Raw genomic sequence first — 13,730 nt, 5'->3', positions numbered from 1 at the left:
GCCCGAGTCTACGACATCCAAGGAATCCCGTCGGCTATGCAAGCAAACATAATGAGTAAAACGCTCACGAAATCATTGGTCATTCCCTAATCCGACTGCGACTTCCCAGTTATGGTCATTGCCAATGGTATCGAGCAGGGATCAACAAGGGTCTATAGTAATAGAGTTTCTTAGCATTGAGGCACATGGCGCAGTTTGGATGAACTCCTATCAGTGTTGCAACGGTCTATTTCTCCTACCAAGAGCCACTCAATCTATCTGATTATCGGCATTTCTTTCCACTGCAGTCCGCTTCGTCTATAAGATCATTCTGATCGACACCCTCAAAGTCGTCCTTCCTTACGGCTATCTCACGGACAAACAAATCACGTCAAACATCATAACAGACAACAGCACAAGACAATGCGGACATACTCATTACTTGCCTTCGGCGTCAGCGCTCTCGCATGGACAACAAGTGCCCTTGCTCCGCGCCAAGGCTCCGCGCCGTACTGCCCTCCTCGATCAGCAACACCCGAACAGCAAAAGATCATTCTCGGAGAGTTCATGCAAGCCTTCTACGAAGAACGAAACGCGACCAAGGCCCTGTTGAACCACGTCGCCGACGACTACATCCAGCACAACCCTGGCGCCCTCTCCGGCCGCGCGAACTCTCTTGCGGTCCTCGAACCCTTCATTTCCCCGAACACGGTCAACTACACCATCATGAACAAGAACTTCCAAGACAACATTGCATTTATTCACTACCGAATGGATCTTGTGGGCGGAGGACAGCCGTTCGCCGTGGTGGATGTGTTCAGATTCAACGGAACTTGCGTCATGGAACATTGGGACGTAGCGCAGCAGCGAACTGCAAACTCAACGAATCCGATTGCGTTGTTTTAGACCATGTGGAAGTTGCTACGTTCATGACAGTCAGCATATAGAGAATGTACAATCATCAACTTTGGCTCCTATGGCTATGATGAAGCTAGACGAATCGCTCGCGCTCGAAGAATACCCTGCGTCCTAAAGGGGCCAAGTCGCTGTCCATAAATCCACGAAACTTCCTTGATCCTCTTTGAGCAATCGTGACCTTGTTTCTTTCTCTTCTACATGTGTGTAGGCCAAGCATTCGCAATTCATGCGGGCTAAGTAATATTAAACAGGTGTTTACATCACTCGTCACATGAAATCTTGGGGGATTCTTGTCCGCCACGGAGCGTCGGAGAGGGCCGAGGGGTGGGGAGGTCGTGGACATCTCGGTCTCCGTACCGGCTTGACTACCGGTTAAGGAAGGTGGGAACTGAAGGACGGCAGAGCAACGGATGTATACATTTACTCCGAGTCCTAAGCTGATAGTGGAGCAGATGTACTTCTATTCTATGCATGCAAGCCTGGTCTGCACCTTTCGGACTTCTCTTGTTCAGGCACCCAGTGACAAACGGCATAATTAATAGTGTAGTTTGAGGTAACGTGCATGACAAGCGAGCTGGACACTCAACCGCGACTCTATTAACTTCCCTACTTCGACGCCCGCTTACCCAACCAGCACAATAACAACATCAAACAAGGAAGCTCAATTGAGATTGGCCGTCCAGGCAGTTAAAAAAACCATAGATCTTAGTGTCGGAACGGCAAGGCTGATAAGGAGCAATGGGCAGGTATCGTGGGCTGGCTGGCGCCTGCCCTGGGCGAAGTGGGACAACTGGCTTAGTCACCACGGCCGGTTAAGGTGGGGCAACCACCCAGGCCGTCACCACCTACTTCGACCGACCCCTGCCCACAATGTAAATAGGAAGAACAACAACAGCAATTATCACGGACATCGACGTGATTGTTGCCGAAGATACACCCTCATGAGGAAATGTATCACGCCTGTGATACTAACAATTAGTATACGAGCGGCTACTCGAATCTACTCAGTTTCCCATTCAACTTTAGCAACTCGATTAAAGGGTACTTTATCCCGACACGACACTATACCTAAATCAAGGAATTTGACGCCGCTAGAAGAGTATAAGCTAGTTAAGTATATCCTTAACTTAGATACCCGATCGTTTCCTCCCCGGCTTCGTAGTATTGAAGAAATGGCGAATCGATTGCTCGCCGACCGTGACGCGCCCCCTATTGGGCAGCGATAGGCTTCGAACTTTATAAAGCGACAACTACAATTACGAACGCGTCTTTTTCATAAGTACGACTATAAAAGGGCCCAATACGAAGATCTAGACGCGATAAACGCGTAGTTCTCACTTATGGCGAACACAATCGCGAAATACGGCATCGTAGACTCAGACATTTATAACTTTAACGAGACTAGCTTTATAATAGGCCAGATTTTCACCGGAATGGTCGTAACTAGTGCCGAAAGGCGTTTAAACACGAAATAATACAGCCTAGCAACCGTAAATAGGTTACAGTCATTCAGGCCATTAGCTCGTTAAGCTATCCCATCGAGTGCCAATTGGCAACAGGTACATGCCCTTGAGGGGAACTGACCACTCAGGAGACAGCCAAGACTTCTTCTAGCCAACCAAAAAGCCTAGATTATGGATACTTCTGTTGTCTATATACTCTGACTATGAAAGAGGTACCAGCAATCATCCGAGTTACAAAGCGCTACTCCACACTGCAGGCACCCTGACCTCGTCTTTTTTCTGTGGGATCGTGAGTTTCCTGTAGTCTCGCCTAGTGCTCTTTTCTGTTGAGTACAAGCTACACAAGCCGAGGGATTTTTCCGCCTGTCCCTTACATGCTGTTCCGACGGAATAGAACTATTCCTTTTATCTGTCGCCCGTTGGGGCCGGCTGTATTTCCTTCCATTACTTAATGGCCCAAAGTGTTGAATTAGCTGGGCAGAAAGGGACCGCCGCCATTCATATTGAGAGTTGACTCGTGCCCACCCTGGCTCTCCCCAGCGTTGTAAAAGGAAACTATTTACAAGAACTACTTCTAGAAGAAAGTTCCACGCAAGGGATTGCCACCCACCGCGACGAACTGGTCGCCCATACTGGTTATAAGACCTCATTTGATCCCCTGTATCTACGCCATTCATATTATGGTTATATTCGTCGATACAAAGTGGGATCGGTAGGTTCTTCCTGGCTTCGGTGCCAAAAACTTCCCGGGCAGCACGAGCTGCCGCAGAGGATTTATTCGGTCGGCGTCGGCTTCGTATGATCTCTTCAGTACCACGAAAGACGGTTGTTAGGAAAAGGACGAGAGCGTTGTCCTTCCAGCTCAGTTGATTGATCTAGGGATATGTTAGATACTATGATTACGGCCTATTCTTTCACGTACCTGACCATCTTTCGTAGGGATACAGTGGATTTCCCCCCATGGGATATACCTCCCTTCATCTTCTTTTTCATCGACAAGTAATCGATCGATTCCCCCATCCTTCCGGCAGGTTCCCGTAGCCCCTATTGAGTTCAACCGCAACGCCCTGAAGAGCTTGACAGAGGCAAACAGATTATCAAGAAAAACGTGGTATTCAGCAACTGGCAGTAGCGTTAGTAGTGTGGTAACTACGCGTTGGGTTGGCGTAAGGCTAGTTTCATCCCTCTTCTTTTGGTGACGCTGTGAGCGCTGCTGTGGAACGAGCCCGTAGGGTCCCTTGCCGTGAACATGCCACAACCAACGTATAAAGTAACCAGACTGCGCCAAAACCCATACTTTATAGCCAACTGGTGTAGGCTTTCCAGGTATTGTTGTTTTCTCAATTGAACGACCTGTAAATCGAACCATTGCCTCATCAACCGTGAGGTTACTACCAGGTATGTAGAAAGAATCCCCTACTTCTTGTATGTGGCTAGACCACTGGTTGACTTGCCTGTGCACTTTAGGCATGAGGTCCTCACGAGGCTGGGCTTCGCTGCGGCGCCGTTTCTTCGTAGGCGGAGAGTCTGGCTGGCTAAAGTTGGCAGTATCGAAGATACATAGGCGGCGTAATAAAATCTGGAAGCGGTTGCGTGATATAAAGCGAGTAAACAGATGAATGGGGTCTTCGCTATTTTGAGAGGTTGACCAATATTGCGATATCTTGCTCTCGACGTGTATTCCCATATAGATAAGAATACCTAGGAACAGGTAGACCTCGTCTACAGAGGTTGGCCTCCAGTTGCTGCTTCGAGAGTGTTGTTGAACAGGGCCTCGTACTGCGGCTTCATTGGTCCACTGTACCCACGATTCAACCAGCCTCAAAGGCACATACTGCTGAAAAAGCTCTAAAGGGGTAGTAGATAGACCCCGTACTGTTGCGGCGCGGTAGGGCACGTCGAGGGGGTTGAATTGGCCCGGTGTGCCCCTTTCTAGCGGAGGCGATTCGTGTGGGCGTACAGTTGCGTTATCACACCTCTCGGGCCTACATTGAGCTGTACAGGCGCTATCAAGGTCTTCGGGAAGTACTGCGACGGTGATATGTGAAAGCGCTGACGAATCAGACGCATCAGAGCCGCTTGAGGACATCGCGACAGTTGCCCATCTGTAGAAATGTTAGTTGTGGTGGTGAACGCAGCTGGGAAAATATAGGGGTTGATGACGTACCGTCATGTATTCCCGCGGTGAGGGGGCAAAAGTGGGTCAAAACTGGGCATAATGTACCTGTTGCCAATTGGCACTCGATGGGATAGCGTTCCGCCGTACATCATCATCGCAGGCCAATATCACCTATCCACCTAATATATAAAATCCGGTCTCCCGTACGACTAGGTCATCGCAACGTCTAAAAATAGATAGACAATAAATAAAAGAGGCCTAGATTGGGCTCGATACTTTAAACGGCATTCAAAACCACGTACAAAAGGTCGATATCGCCTCCTCATCGTCGACAGATACGAAAGTCACCACTCTACGGATTTCGAGATTTTTTATAAAGAGAATAACATCGTCACCCTTTATATACCGGCTTATTCGTCTCACCTACTCCAGCCCTTGGATGTTGGGTATTTCGGGCCTTTAAAAACGGCATATAATCGAGAAATCGAGGAGAAGATACGTCAGGGTAATACCCATATCACGAAGGATGACTTCTTCCCTACGTTTTATAGGGCTTTCACGAAAGCAATTACGGAAAAAAACATCCAGGGAGGATTCAGAGGAGCAGGACTTGTACTTTAAGTACAGAGAGCGTACTCTTAAAGCTTAACGTAAAGTTACATACTCCGACGCCTCCAGGAACCTCCCGTCAACACCCCCGGCATAGACTTCTCAGATACTAAACAACCTGACAGAAGCATCTTCACAATCGCAACTTATTAAAAATCGAATCGCCCGTCATCAAAATAGCTCACATACTTCAATTATTAAAGCTATAAAGCATCTATCTAAGGGCGCGCGCGGGTTTATACATGATATTGTATTATTAAAGTCTAAGATCCATATTCTTTGAGAGGAGAATAACCTACTTAGTCGACGCCGTAAAGCTAAGAAAAACCATCTCCGATAAAGAAGAAGTCTTACTATAGCTAAGGGAGAGGACCTTTAATCGCAAAGAGAGGCTACAGCCTAGGTTAAGGAGGAAACGCGCCGGAGTAGTAGTCGCCGACCGAAGACTAAGACGGGCCAACGACGATATAGCGTCTACGGGAACACTGGTCATAATGCGCGAACATACCAATTTAATGAGGAAATGTCTAAGGAAGAGTAATCTGAGTAGTCTAAATCGAAAAATAAACATTAACGTCGATACTTACTCGGATTGGTGATGGTTTCGCGGTTGAGTGTCCAGGTCGCTTGTCTGTCCAGGTCGCTTATCATGCACGTTATTCATGAAATGAAATTGTCTGGTTCTATTGAGTACAGTAATATCAAACTAGAAAAGAACGCCTGTTTGGTAAAAATTAGTCAGTAAGTCATCATCAATCGGCCATTTTCTCATATCGCCCTCAATCGTCTATAATTTCCGCACTCTAATCCAGAGCTCAGGAATTCTAACTTTCATTTCCAGTGAGCCCTTGTTTTGTAAGACTTCGCGCTTGCCCCAGAGGCGAAGCCTTCCCTTCTCCCTACCAGACCTTGAGCCCCAATGACAGTCGTGCTGTTGACATCAAAACAGTTGGCCATGATGGTTCCTACACAAAGATCGTAAAGTCTCCTTGTTGGTTCACGGGGTCGTATACGACAAATAGTGGTAGCAATTATCACTCGTCTGTTGGTGATCCTATTGCTTGTTCTTCTTGTTGTTCTTCTATCTTACATTGTAGGCAGGAGTCGGTCGAAGTAGGTAGTGACGGCCTGGGTGGTTGCCCCACCTTTATCCGGCCGTGATGACTAAGCCAGTTGTCCCACTTCGCCCAGGGCAGGTGCCAGCCAGCTCATGGTACCTGCCTATTACTCCTTATCAGCCTTTGCTGTTCCAACACTCCTCTTTGTCAGGTCGCAGTATTTCCCGTCTACAAACGAGACAATGTCATACCCGACTGAGTTAGGATGTTCGCAAATCTCTCGGGCAGTCTGACCCGGTATCTCGGTCAAGACCAGGTGATCAGGGTCCATATTTGAGCCTTGTCTCTTGTTTGGGCGCGTCGAACGAGCTCTCCTTCTCCTTCGATACTCCTTTTCGGATTCGCTTTGCTGAACGTACACGTCCTTATTGTACTTGAACCGATCGAGGGCGTCGATAGGATTTTCATTCGTGCCCTCAAGTTTCGGGTTGAGAGAGTGATTGTTGTATTTCAAAACTGGGTAGAAGAATGGGACGATTCCGTCTGGGATTAGGTGCTTCCAGAATGAGTACCGAGGTGTGCTTTTACACAGGTAGGCCGGCTCGCTGTTGTACAACTTCAACTTGTCGGGCGAAGGCAGCATGTCTCGGAGGTGAAAGCTCATGGCTCTGGCGTTGAAGTTTGGGTGGGAGTGGTCCGAGTCCAGCCAAACGCACTTGGACATGAGATTGTCTCCTTTGAACTTCCGCTGGCTGTGGTACCAGGCTTGGCCGCATTTGTATCCGGTATCGCCGTAGACCGTCCCGCTGAGCCGGCCGTTGGAAACTTGGACCATGGCGACGCAGGTCGCATCGGTATCGTGGCTCAACATGATATATTGAGGATCGGATATCGTTCCGTCGTTCTCATTGTTCGGTATCTTGACGGTCCGCTCACTGCTCTGGGCTATCTTGTCACCTAGCTTGGTGCGGTATCGCCCGATTCTTTTGCCATTATCGTCCCAAAAGGCAACATCGGGGAAAACGCCGCCAGCATCCTTGAGATCGCCTCCAGCTCCCGTCACTACGGTCACCCAAGTTTCCGCGATGGGTTTCTCAGGGATGGCTTCCTTGATGATGAACGCTGCAGGTATAAAGGTGCCGACAGTATTGAGTGTGAATCCCAGGTGGCCGTTCACCCATGTCGTTAGCAGTGCCATCAACGGCAACCTCGGGCGGCACAAGTCAGGATTAGAAGATTGATATTGAGTTGTACCGAAAGCCCTCAGAGCTTGACGGCAACAGATGAGCTCAAATGCAGTAGGAGGATGTTGGAGCTTTAAGACTTGCAGTCTTGCAGTACTTTTTGATCTCGGATACACCTGTCAAACATACATCTGTTCGATATGGACTTCGAGTGCATGAGGATTGGTCACACTGAATGATCTTCCATAGTCTTTCAAAGAGGATCACGTATCATTGCAAATTTTAAGCCACGGGCTCCTCGTTACGCCACAGATTTTGTGATACATATTAAGGGAAGCGTCTACTGCATGCGGTTTGGCGGTCACACTGAACGTTGAGCGCAGACTGTCTAGAAAGATGCACCTCAATCCGCTTCAATGGACCATAGGTCATGTGGCACCCGAGACAAATTTTATTGAATGTAGGGGGCTCTGCTCTCCCTTTATCCTCGCCAGATTCCGCTGCACCTTTCATCTACATGATATGTGTCACGACTAAGCATATTGAACAGCACATTGAGATAGGCATCTCAACTGTAGTCTAAATCAGCATATAGAAAAGGGAAAATGGAAGCCCTTAAGAGAGCCCCTTTTATGTACCCTACCCCTATCTACCCCTATCTCTACCCTTAAGGTTCCCCTGGTCATACTTATCTCGTGACAATGTGAAGCCATGCTGACAAACTGTCCCATACCTCTCTTGGGTAATCGATTTGATATGTCCAGTCTCGATCGAATTCTGAGACAGATTCAAAAACACATTAAAAATTGAAGACGATTGTGCAAGCAAAAATTGGATTAAGTTAAGATGTAGTAGAAATCCTCCGCTCTAGTTACCATGACCTTTAAATGTACAGTATCAACGAATGAAGTGACCAAAAAGTCGAACTATGCAAAGCCTGTAACAAACACCATACTCTAGATATTAACGAGTGAAGAAGAAATGGATCGATCGAATCATCGAAGACTTCGCTTATTTGGAGCAGAAGGACCAGGAGCTCTCAATGCTCCACGAGAATCCAGAGGAGAAAGAAGGAGTGTAGGAAGCAGCCGAAGGGTTGTACTGCTGGGTGAAGAGACTGCAGTAGGTACCCTTGGCAATACCGTTCTGCTTGACCATGAAGGCGTTGAAGAAGTTGCACTTCAGAGGGCTGTAGCCGAGGAAGCTGGCCCAGGTGCTGAGGCCAACGGATTTGGAGTTCTGGGCGTTCTGGGCAGAAGCGTAGGTAGCGCAGAGGCTGGCATCGAAGGGACCGGGGAAGAACTTCTGTCCCATGCAGGTGCTGGGGTGGGAGTGGACGACACCGCCGCAGCCCTGGGGGTTGGTCCAGCCGGAGGGGCTAGTGGGGGTGGTGGTGTTGGTCTTCTCGTAACCGTTGGAGCCGGTGATCACGACCTGGAAGCCGTCACGAGTTCCGCCAGTGTTGGTGGCAGCAGCCTTGTCGACGCCGGATCCCCAGAGAGTGCACTTGTAGTTGGTGATGGAAGCAGGGTTGGTGCAAGAGCAGCCGGAGGGGTTGATAGAAGGATCACGCTCAACGTAGATGTTGATACCCGTGCACAGGTTGGTAGCGTCACACTTGGCGGCGCAGGCGGCGACGTCGTAGCTCTTGAGAGTGTAAAGACCGAGGTAGCTGTTGGCGTTGACAGCAGCGCTCAAGTCCTTGAAGGTGTTAGCGTATCCTGAAGGGTTGGCGGCTGACTGAGCCTCCTTGTGGAACTGAGCGTAGGACTGGAAAGCGTCGACGGTGTCGGGCTGAACCTGGGTGCCGTATCCATCGGGCTGGACAGCGCAAGGGTCCTCAGGGTTGATGAAACCGCAGTAAGTGCCAACCTCGAAAGGCGCAGAGCAAGCAGAAGCGGTGGTGAACGCGTTGGTGTTAGTCCAGCTGACCGGGGTGCAGGTCGAAGGAGCTATAGGAGCAGTGGTGATGGTAGGGGCAGACGTGGTGGTCACGGCCGAAGTCGTGACAGCAGCTGTAGTCTTGGGAGTGATGACGGCAGCGGGGGTAGTTGAAGTTGTGCAGATGGAAGTAGTCTTAGCGGACGAAGTGGTGGAGGAAGATCCCCAGCAGAAGCCAAAAAAGCAGACCGTGCGCTTGTCGAGGCCACGAGCGGCAACAGACTGAGAGGCACTGGCAGAGGCGACGCCGGTGACAGCGGCGGCGGCAGCGGAAGATGCAGCAGCCACATCGTAGACGCCAGTCTGGCCAGTGGCAAATGCAGGAGGTCCAGTCAGAGTTGGTGCAGCGGCACCCATGATGGCATCGAAGTCCATGGGCGCGGTGGCGGTGGGCGCGGCCGACGCGAGAGCCGCGAGGGCAATGAGGTTCAAGGAGTAGCGCATGTTGATAATGTGAAGCTGGTGTTGAGTGAAAGCAGGTTGATTGAAGGATTGTTGGTGAAGTAGATGCTCTAACTGAGAAGAGAATGTAAAATCAAGGTGAGAAGTGATCGAGGCTACTGAGATGAAGAGAGAATAACTGAATCAACCTGGCGATGAGTGCTGGTTATATAATGCTGTTGTGGCCATAAGTGGCGGCGTATCTTGGCATCGCAGGTTTAGACTACTTTAAGCTGACATTTCTTCTTTGGAGCGTATTCCGGCACCCGTTGGCCGACTGGCGCCTCGTACAAGCTCTGAGCACCTCCCAGAAGTGCGGTCCATCGTATCCGTAGTTCAGGTTGCCAGAGGTCAGAGCTCTTAGTGAACGGTGAGGCCGATCTCCGTGCTGTCCTCTCCGTAGTGTCGGCAACTTGTTCGGAGTCGAGAAAGGCCAGTGTAAGTGAGGTCCACATCGTCACTCTCCTGAAGCGCCGTCCCGCTTACTGCTCTCGCGATTCGCGAGTAACGGCAGTCTGGGGCAGCGGGTATGTCGATCCCACAAAGAAAGTGGAAAGTTTCAAGAGGTGCTCTATTGGGATTTGGAAACTTTTCCTTTGTTTGCTCTAACCCTGAATCATTGATAGAACCAACAGTGAAGCGGCTCTAAATGGCTGGCTTTGTCCCAATTAGTCCTGAAAACGCCAGAGCGGGTAACTCGGGATCTCCTGTAACGCTTTGATCCTTGTTCCTGAAAGCTAGGCCTAGTCTAGGTCGCCCGAGCATGATATGACCCCATTAGCTAGCCGTTAGACAGACGCTGCATCAACTAGCATCTTTCAGGTGAGCTGAGGTCCTATGAGCAGATGGACCAACTGAATGCAAAGGTGGGAATCATCAGATCAACCGCGAGGAAGGGTGGAGTCACTTGTGAGTCTCGTCCGCTCTACCTAAACGGTGCAGATACGATTATGCACTCCTCCACTTCTCAGCGATGAGACTTCATGTAAGTCTGACCGGCCAAGTTCATAAACTACACCTCAGTGCCCAGAGTAGTTCCCTGCAGGCACCTTCATCACACGTTGTTAAGCGCTTCCGGTCGCGGGTTGAATGGCTGTTGTTTTTTCCGCGTGTAAGTGACAACATGTAAACATTGTTCGTGCAGAATCCGAGGTATTGGCATCTGTGCCAAGCATGTCAGCTTGCACGGCGAGCTGGCTGCCGATGGCGCCCAGCGAAGCCAAGAGTCGGGGTCTTCTTGTGGCTTTGATGCTCGACGGGCCGTCGTCGTCCCAGTGATGACCACGCGTCAGCGACCGTGCTGTAGACGCCCTCGGAAATCGGGATGACGACTCGGATTCAATGGTCTGTGAAAGCTGCCACAAAAGCAGCTGACTTCTCTCATCGAGTAAGGTAGCTTGGCCAGCTCTGTTGATGTTGACCGAAGCTAGGCCAGAATCATCGTAGTTGCACTGACTTGCATGGCAAGCCACCACGCTATTTAAATTTTTGGCAATTTTGGCGAGGTACCATTGCTAGTTTTTCCTTTTCCTTCGGTGCAGTGCAACAATGAATGTATGGTCCGACCAGGCTTCACCAGATCTTTTGAGAAACAATTTACGCTACTGGTTCCTGCAGTAGCCCAGAGGCAAATGCACATTAACAAGTTCAAGCTTCGGTCTTCTGCATCATGCATGTTGGATGACCCACCAGCCCCTTTGTTTTCGAAAAGACCAAGTCCTCCATCAGGTAACGCCAAACCTCAATTATGTTTTCTGATGGCAGCAGTGGTGATGGACTTGGCTCATCGGTTGACTAATCATCCGAGCAAGTCTGCTCTTGATGATCTGGATGAATGACTTCTCTCAATGCTCCTCTCTAGGTCGGACGGGGTTGACGATTGATGGCTGTCCTTAGCCTCGGAAGCATCACACCGGGCTTCTGTCATTACATCGCGCGAGGTTAGATTTTCACAGCGCGTGCTTTTGTCAGACTATTGCAGCTGTCAGGCCGATTCGACTTGGAAACCCTGGAATGCTTGGGCGTGTTGCGGAACTTACCACCACTGTCACAACTGCACGACAATCCCGGTGGTTTGGTTATGACAGTGACAAATCTTTGCTGGCGTACTCACTTGAGGTCTTCGTAGTCACGCCTGCGCGAAGACCTAGCACCAAACCTTGCCTAACTTTGCGAACTGCAGACAGGAAACCAATGGCGGTGATGCAAACGGAAAGAGATTGCTTTTGTGATGTCTCATGTATTTTTGATATTTCCAGCCACTAGAATCGCTGTGGTTCCGTCTCATCACAGTTGGCTCGCTCCGATTCCTGCTTTTTCCAAACTCTGAGCAGATGCTGCCAAAAGCGCTAGGAGGAGTGCCCTTATTACGCCTCTGAGCTTCTCTGTCGATAGAGTCGGATCTTTAGCGCGATCTTTCTTTGCTCTTGAGTGTGGGAGCAAGGTCCGTTGGCTTAACACAATTACCCAACAGATATGTCGTCCGTATCAACTTCAAAGCCCTCGTAAATCAGTCATAATTACCTTGGCTTGATGTCAAAAAGAGAAAGGGATAGAAAGTAAAAGGGGTCAACTGTGAACCAATCATTAATGCACTTTTTATCATCCTACAATATTAGTCTGTGCTAGGTATCCCGTAGGTTTCGGCACAAGGCGTGCGTCGGAAACGACTTTGAGTTCTTCAATTGGGAATCCCATCAATGAATAGGTACGTCAGTTCTTGATTTATGTGATAGATGACTGAGTGCTTATCTGCCCGGGGTCTGTTGCCTTGAGCTTCCAGTCCCACTGAATCACGCATCTTTCTACCGCCATGAGCGTCGAACATGCCAAGAACGCCCATGGCCAAGTTTCAATTCTTGCCGTAGAGCCCAATGACATCGATGATCTCGTTACTATCCACACCGCCGCGTTCAAGACCGATCAGTTTTCAAATTTGATGCTTCTCGACCGTGAAGAAGGCGCTCATCAAAACCTCATGCACAAGTCCATTCTACACTGGCTATCGAATTCCTCTTCTACCAAGCTTTTTAAAGCGGTCGACAAGGAAGGAAAGATCCTCGGCTGGTCATGTTGGGTTGTGAAGGTATCGGAACAAAAGAAACCGGATGCGAGAAAGGCTTCTCAGGCATCCTCTGATTCAAAATCGAACAAAGAAAAAACACTTTCTGAGAAGGATACGCCTCGAGATCCTGCTCGAGTGTTGGGTGGAATCATGCACCGAGACATGACTTCGTGGGAATCCCGGCATTTGGGGGGAAAGAAATATGCGATCCTGCAAGCCTTGGCGACAGATCCTCCATATCAGGGACAGGGCATTGCAACGAAATTGATTCAGCAGCGAGTTGAAGATGTTGATTCACATAATCTTGCGTGCTGGATCCACGCCTCGCCCTCAAGTTACAGACTTTACGAAACGGCTGAATTCCAGGAGATTGGGAAGAGTGAATATGATCTTGGTAAATGGGCACCAGGAGGGACAGGCGACAAACTTTGCTGGGAAGTTTACATATTTCGGTACATGCTTCGCCCAGCAAGAGCCTGAACTAGACCAGAAGCCTTTTCCTGTAACTCAGAGCTTTGATGTCTAGAAGTTCAGAATTCCAATGGGGTGCATATGACATCGTAGCTGAGGCATGGAATCACGGTCGTGGCGAAACCTCAACTTTTGATCTTTTTGGCGACATGTTCCGTGCTTCGAAGAACGTAGATATGAAGTGAAGTATTCTGGTCATTTAATTACATTTCGAAGCATTCAAGCAATCTAATACCACTGTTGCAAGTGTACAATTATACGAGCCTGTGCCAGGAATCTCGTATGAAATTTCGTGGACCTCGAAGGCGTAGATGTGTACATACAATTGCCTGCTCGCTGTCAATTTAAAGTTGCTGTTTCGCACCAATCCCAGTTTTACGAGTAGAATGATGGTATCATAGATCTTCTTCGTGATTCAGATCGCAATTGGAAATGTGTCTGTGATTTTATTCCTTTGAAACAGTTATTAGGTAATGATAGGAA

At 49.1% G+C, this 13,730-nt stretch overlaps 4 protein-coding genes across 4 annotated transcripts; 2 read left to right on the top strand and 2 right to left on the bottom strand.

The window, feature by feature from the left end:
• Window positions 1-402: 402 nt before the first annotated feature.
• Window positions 403-885, top strand: BDP81DRAFT_463111 (uncharacterized protein; the record flags this gene model as incomplete). Its single annotated transcript, XM_060593976.1, has 1 exon — window positions 403-885. The coding sequence occupies one exon, from the start codon at window positions 403-405 to the stop codon at window positions 883-885; it is 483 nt and encodes a 160-aa protein (XP_060442622.1).
• Window positions 886-5,919: 5,034 nt separating this feature from the next.
• BDP81DRAFT_379350 (uncharacterized protein) lies at window positions 5,920-7,599 on the bottom strand (the record flags this gene model as incomplete). The annotated part of the gene is made up of 2 exons (XM_060586820.1): window positions 6,317-7,599; window positions 5,920-6,073 (listed from the first exon to the last, which is right to left on the bottom strand). The coding sequence occupies exons 1-2, from the start codon at window positions 7,342-7,344 to the stop codon at window positions 5,920-5,922; spliced, it is 1,182 nt and encodes a 393-aa protein (XP_060442621.1). The 5' UTR covers window positions 7,345-7,599.
• Window positions 7,600-8,104: 505 nt separating this feature from the next.
• BDP81DRAFT_64503 (uncharacterized protein) lies at window positions 8,105-9,840 on the bottom strand. The gene has a single exon (XM_060596100.1). The coding sequence runs from the start codon at window positions 9,713-9,715 to the stop codon at window positions 8,342-8,344; it is 1,374 nt and encodes a 457-aa protein (XP_060442620.1). The 5' UTR covers window positions 9,716-9,840; the 3' UTR covers window positions 8,105-8,341.
• A 2,239-nt stretch (window positions 9,841-12,079) lies between these two features.
• Window positions 12,080-13,263, top strand: BDP81DRAFT_433544 (uncharacterized protein). The gene is made up of 2 exons (XM_060590865.1): window positions 12,080-12,420; window positions 12,482-13,263. Exon 2 carries the CDS (start codon window positions 12,525-12,527, stop codon window positions 13,254-13,256), a length of 732 nt encoding a protein of 243 aa, XP_060442619.1. The 5' UTR covers window positions 12,080-12,420; window positions 12,482-12,524; the 3' UTR covers window positions 13,257-13,263.
• The last annotated feature ends 467 nt before the right edge of the window (window positions 13,264-13,730 follow it).

This window comes from Colletotrichum phormii (assembly GCF_030913505.1).
Source record: "Colletotrichum phormii strain CBS 102054 chromosome Unknown BDP81scaffold_16, whole genome shotgun sequence".
Lineage (NCBI taxonomy): Eukaryota > Fungi > Ascomycota > Sordariomycetes > Glomerellales > Glomerellaceae > Colletotrichum > Colletotrichum phormii.
This window is presented reverse-complemented; position numbering and strand designations above follow the sequence as displayed.